The 6475-nt window shown below is 34.7% G+C and overlaps 1 protein-coding gene across 1 annotated transcript; it reads left to right on the plus strand.

The window, feature by feature from the left end:
• The first annotated feature begins 2613 nt into the window (after positions 1-2613).
• On the plus strand, positions 2614-5655 carry LOC111777165 (uncharacterized). Its single transcript, XM_023656632.1, has 3 exons — positions 2614-2802; positions 2880-2968; positions 5289-5655. The coding sequence occupies exons 1-3, from the start codon at positions 2637-2639 to the stop codon at positions 5412-5414; spliced, it is 381 nt and encodes a 126-aa protein (XP_023512400.1). The 5' UTR covers positions 2614-2636; the 3' UTR covers positions 5415-5655.
• Positions 5656-6475: the final 820 nt, after the last annotated feature.

The following is a 6475-nucleotide window of genomic DNA, read 5'->3' on the forward strand; positions in this document are numbered from 1 at the left end:
TTAAGAAAAAATTATCCTTTTCAATTTTAAATCAAATTAAATTTAAAAAAAATAGACCCATAAAATTACTTATTTTCCCAGTAATTAATCTATTTTTACCATATTTTATTAATAATGAAAAAAAAACCTATTTTTACCATATTTTTATTTTGAACTAGTAATTTAGACATCAAATTATTTGAAAAATAGGGTGAATTTTAATCATAGAGTTAATTAGACATGTAATTATTTAATTTTTTTAAAGTTATGTAATTCAAATTAATTATTTATTACGAATATTTTTAAAATTTAAGTCAAAGTTGAGAATTGAGAGGATATATCAAATTATCAATATATTTAAATTTAAAAATAATCTAATTAGGTTGAATTTGTTAATCTCTTGAATATGTTTTTTATGTTAACATTTGAATTAATAAATTTGTTGTTTTTGTAATTCCAAGAATATTTTTAAATTTTGCAAATTTTTATTAATATCCTAAACTTAAAAAAATATTTTAAATGAAAACTATAGTTTAGGGATGTACATGGTCAGAGTTGGGTTGGGTTAAGGGATTTGTTTGACCCAACACAAAAGTTGAGGTTGGTTCGGTAACACAACCGAACCGAAAATTTTCACAACCCAAACCTCTATTTTTTAGTTGGGTTCGGGTTGGGTTGTTTGTAAAAAAAATTAATTATTCGGATACAATATTAGATAAAAAATATTAAAAATTCACAAACAAACACAAATCAATCTATAATTATTCAAAAAAAAAAAATCAGTAAAAAAAAAACAACAAACGAAAATTATAATATATTAACATATCTCAACATTGTCATAAAAATAAAAATAAAGACAGCTAAATAGCAACATTCTTGAGAATTGGTTAAAATAAAAAAAAATATGAAATACATAAGGTTAACCGAATAGCCCTAAAATATTAAAAAAAAAATAATAATAAATATATATATATAGATATAAATAAACGGCCATATAATAATGTTGCAACAAATAGATAATAAATACATTATGATATAATAATGTTGAAACAAATAAATAATAAATACATTAGAATTTAGAATTAGTTATTTAGTTTAATAACAAAATCTATAAAAGAAATATGTATTTGCGTGGCATCCAACTCGGGCTTAGACGGGCCGAAGTACCTTGATCAAACCTATTAATATCAAAATGTTCTTAATATATTTTATATATTTTTATTTGGCTTGGGCCAACTCAAAGGTTTTGTCCCACGAACCCGAAATCGAACCGATTGAGTTCGGGTTCAGAAAAATGGATCCAACCCTACCCGACAGCCTAATCCAACCCAAACTAACCAGTTAGTGTCGAACTTCGATGCCATGGCAGATCAGCCGCCCCATTCTGGCGACGATGAGGCGCTAAATTAGCTACAGCGCAATGCGAAGTAACTCGGTGGCGTGCTCTTGCCGCCGCGTGTCGTATTACAGTTCCCGACCTCACCTCGGTGTATCGTATTACATTTACTAAGAAATTAATAAAATCTGGTTTCTTTGTTCTTCTCGTTAACCGTGTAAGTTTAAGAGTATTTTCAAAATATTATTACAGGTTCCCGTGTATTTTCGAAACAAACTGTAACACGCTATTATACAAAATAAAACTGTGACATAACTATTAAGTGCGGAAACATTCCGTTAAAATAGTTTCTAAACAATATCATAAACTTAAATGTTCGAAGTAAAATAAGTTAACACAAAAATATATAAAACTAAAATAAATAATGTAACATTTGTAACGACATAAGAAAAATAAAATAACCCACAGTCTAACCTAAGACTACAAAATAGGCAAAATGCAACTGTCCAACACTAGTTTCATGACCTTCAGTACGACATCATCGTCATCTGTACAAGAGTGTTTACCTTTACCTGAAATGTAAGAGCTAAAAAATACTCAGTAGGTAACCCCACCATTATTGTCGGAAAATGCAAACACATGCAACATGATAGAACCTCAACATGGGCTTAATTCCTATACATTCTTTCATATACAACATAGATTTCATGACATAGTTTATGAAGGTCTATGCATCATAGATTATCGATTTCATAACAAGTTTACACAACATGGCATGATAACATTATAACATAACTTTAAACACGACATAACTTAACAAAGATAACATAACATATCATTCATACATATGACACGTGCAGGGGTCACGTGGCACACGTCATCATACATAATACAGTAGAGCCACTTACATGGTTACTACACTCCCTTGATGCTAGCTTAACGCTGCTTCTTTAAATTTAATTCAACTTAAGAAGTCCCACAATTATAACTTAGAATTCTATTACGAAAATTGATCCACCTAATTTTGTATAAAATAATTTAAATTAGTTAAAATTTCATAATAACATTAAACGTCACTGAAGAGTTGAAGCTAGTATGAAAGAGTCTGAACGTATTAAACTCATGTCGAATCAGTCGATAAATCGACCTAGAGACATGAAAAAAATGTATTCTCCTACTGACTTCAAATAACACAAATGAGACGAGAAATAACAATTGTTGTAGCTCAGTAATTCATCCAAAAATATTTTTTAAACTCAAGAAAAAAAAAAAAATATATATATATATATATCAAAATATTAAAAATTGAAGGGAGAAGAAAATGGCTCCGGCGAAGAAGGGGAAAACGAAAGCTCCGAAAGGTACTGAATCAATTGAATCGTGCCTCAAAACGAACAATTACCCTTCTTGTCTTCGCTCTGTTTCTTCTTCTTCCGTCGCCATTACCATCCACGCAAAGCCTGGCTCCAAGATCGCCTCTATCACAGGTATTTCTCTCTCTCCTTCGCTCTAACTCTTTTCCGTTTATGAAATTGAAGTATTATGTTTCTCGAAATCCTTGCAGATTTTGGCGATGATGCGTTGGGAGTGCAAATCGACGCACCGGCGAAAGATGGAGAAGCTAATGCTGCGCTTCTTGATTACATGAGCTCTGTGAGTTGGGCATTCTTTGCTGCTTATTATTTGATTTCGAATTGCTTTTTCATTCCTAGTACTTGAACTTTCATTGCGCCATTTAACCATTTGGCTTAAAGTTGAAATTGATTGTTTTTGTTGTTTGGGATTTTTGGTGAAGATTCCGAAAATTGGAATTGTTTTGAGCGTATTGGTCTAGCGAACGGATTCTATTGCTGTTCTTAGTTTGTTGAAAATCCGGTGTTTGATCACCCATTTGAATTTGAAGGCTGTTATTCCTGTTGCTCGAAGGATTTGAAGTCTTCTATCTACTTGCTGTGTAGTATTTTCGATCTTCGGTTGTTTAAAACTTCACACATGTTGACAGTAGTAGCTATACGATTCCCAAATCAGACAAGTTGGATGAATTACCAACAATAGCTTTCCGTTTCCTAGCCGTTGTTATGTGAGATCCCACATCGATTGAACGAATGCCAACGAGGACGCTGGGCTCCAAAGGGGTGGATTGTGAGATCTCACATTGGTTGAAGAGCGGAACAAAACATTCTTTATAAGGGTGTGGAAACATCTCCCTATCCATTTTAAAAATCTTGAGGGGAAGTCGGAGAACCCAAAGATGACAATATCTGCTAACGTTGGGTTTGGGCTGTTACCAATGGTATCAGAGCCAGACATCGAGCGGTGTGCCAGCGAGGACACTAACCCTTGAAGGGGGGTGGACATCGGGCAGTGTGCCAGCGAAGATGCTGGGCACCGAAGGAGGATGGATTGTGAGATCCCACATCGATCGGAGGGATGAACGAGTGCCAATAAGGACATTGGGCCCCAAAGGGGGTGAATTGTGAGATCTCACATCGGTTGGAGAAGGGAACAAAACATTCTAGATAAGGGGGTTGAAACCTCTCCTTAGTAGACGCGTTTTAAAAACCTTGAGGGAAAGTCCGAAAGGAAAACCCCAAAGAGGACAATGGCTTGAGCTTGGCCTGTTACATGTTACAAGCTTCCTACCTCATTTCTCCATTCGAATTATCCATAACTTGTTTAATTGAAGTGAATTCATGTTTATAAGCACTTGTTTGTATTGAAGCATCTCTCATTTGTCAAGTTTTCACACAGCTCATAACAGTTTTTTTTTTTTTTTTGCTTGATTGCTACTTGGGTCTTCTATTTAGACATTCTTTAATCTTTCCCTCCGCCGTGAAGTTAGCTGTGAGAGAGTTAATGTGCTCTTCCTTTCTTTTTGGTAAAAATGATACAAAATCATTGGCATAGGAAGCTATGAAACCAAATGATTCACTCAACCCTACTATATGTGGCTTAGGCCGTTCACATTAAAACTAGCAACTCCTGAACACAACACACAGTAACACTTATTACACACATAAGGGTTCACCCCAGAGAAATAAGAAACGGACTAACCTTGATGGTCAAGGCTTTGAATAGAGAAAACTATTCTCAATCCAAACGTCGAAACAAGCTAGGATGCAAATGCTCTTGGTTTGGAGGAAAAAAGGGAAACTCTCATTTTATTTCATCAAAATGTCTAGCATCTCAAAATTTAAAAATGAAGGCCTTAAACTGCCTCATGTGATTTGCCAACTAAAGAACTAATTTGAATAGTGTTTGGTTACAAGTAAAATGGGAGTTTCTCAGATGGGCCAAAACACACTTGGCTGCACTCTTTGGGCTAAGAGCTATGTAAAAGGACTATATAAATTACGCATGAAGTTCAAAATAAAGTTGTATGAGAAATACATGGTAAACACATCTTTATGGATCAAACACTAAATAGCACCTAAATTAGAGCTTTCAGATTTGGTGTTTTCTTGTTGCCTTGAAGTTCCTCTTTCTCTTCTTCTCCTTTCTCGTGAAGCTTGGTATTCCAAATATTGAATTGAAGATCTCCTTTGATGAACTGTGAGATCGCACATCGATTGGAGAGAGGAACGAAGCATTCCTTATAAGGGTGTGGAAACCTCTCCTTATTAGACGCGTTTTAAAACCATAAGGTTGACAGTGATACGTAACAGGCCAAAGCGGACAATATATGCTAATAGTGGGCTTGGGCTGTTACAAGTGGTATCAGAGGCAGACACTGGGCGGTATGCCAGCGAGGACGCTGGGCTCCCAAGGGGGGTGGATTGTGAGATCCCACGTCGGTTGGAGAGGGGAACAAAACATTCTTTATGAGGGTGTAGGAACCTCTTCTTAGCAGACACGTTTAAAACTATAGGCTGACGGCGATATGTAACGGGCCAAAGCGGACAATATCTGCTAGTGGTGGACTTGGGCTGTTACACGAACGATGCTTCCTTAAGTCTTTTTATATTTATTGCAGGTTTTAGGTGTCAAAAGAAGACAATTATCTATAGGTTGTGGCTCTAAATCCAGAGACAAGGTTGTGATCGTGGAGGAGGTAAGCTTACAAAGTGTTTTTGATGCTTTGAATAAGGCCTTAACATGATTCTATAGGCTCTTTGGAAGTGTACACCTTTTAACGGAATATCTGCATACTGTAATAAGTACAGGTGGATTGCTGCCGCAAAATTTTAAGTTTTACATCTAGATGTTACTCTTAGTTGTCTATATTTGATTTAAACCTCGACAATATCTTAACCTGACTGCTAGCCTTATACTTCTGCAAAGATGAGGTTTCAGTGAAATTCTTGTCTCAACATAAAGGCGATTAATCTTGTTCTTGAGTATGTCCCCAACTAAAAGGTTAGAGGTTCGAATTCTCTCCCTACACTCTCGTATTAGATTGTATGCTTTGCAATACTCATAATCTTCCATCGAATGCCTTGCCTAACTATGATCCAATAATCAAAACTGATTATCAGATCCCTGGAGAGGTAACAACTCTGAATCTCCTAGCATGAAAGAGTTGTTCCTAAATTTGTGTATCTTCACCAGAAAAATTTGCCTACAGAATTATTTGGCATTCTGGATAGTTTCCATGACAGGATTATGCTTCAGGATTCTCTAGGAGTTAAGTATGTTGTGCCATTTTTTGGGATATAAAGAGTTTCTTTAACTTTAGCTCAACTGATTTAGATATTTTAATCTCGATGAAAAGGTCATTGGTTTAGATTCCCACTCCTTCACATGATTGAACCATAAAGAGTTTCCATTCCATTATTGCATTTCGGTTCTATTCACTGGAATCAATCTGAGTTTTGAAGTGGGACATTATGCGTATGAATTAAATTAACATTACATATATGCAATGAATACGTGATCTCTATCTGTACATTAGTATATAGATATATGTTTGTAGTCTTGAAGATTGGTTGACCGAACCTGTCACTATGACGGTATATGATTGAACTTTCACAGACAAATTTCTTTATTTCTTCTGTATTTTGGGCAAGAAACAAAAGAATACATTCATATAAGAATATAGATCTTTTTTTTTTTTTTTTTTTTTTTTTTTTTTTTTTTTTTTTTGTTAAGAAACAAAGGCATCTGGGGATGGAGTGGTATGATGAATGCTTTAGGTTATGACCAATTCTATTTGCACTTCAA

This window comes from Cucurbita pepo, chromosome 16, assembly GCF_057944985.1.
Source record: "Cucurbita pepo subsp. pepo isolate OVF chromosome 16, ASM5794498v1, whole genome shotgun sequence".
NCBI lineage: Eukaryota > Viridiplantae > Streptophyta > Magnoliopsida > Cucurbitales > Cucurbitaceae > Cucurbita > Cucurbita pepo.

Excerpts from the sequence above, each read along its gene's own strand:
- LOC111777165 (XM_023656632.1), top strand. The coding sequence starts at position 2,637 with ATGGCTCCGGCGAAGAAGGGGAAAACGAAAGCTCCGAAAGGTACTGAA. Across the intron at positions 2,803-2,879 it reads CAAGATCGCCTCTATCACAG|ATTTTGGCGATGATGCGTTG; the intron begins GTATTTCTCTCT and ends AAATCCTTGCAG. Across the intron at positions 2,969-5,288 it reads TTCTTGATTACATGAGCTCT|GTTTTAGGTGTCAAAAGAAG; the intron begins GTGAGTTGGGCA and ends TATTTATTGCAG.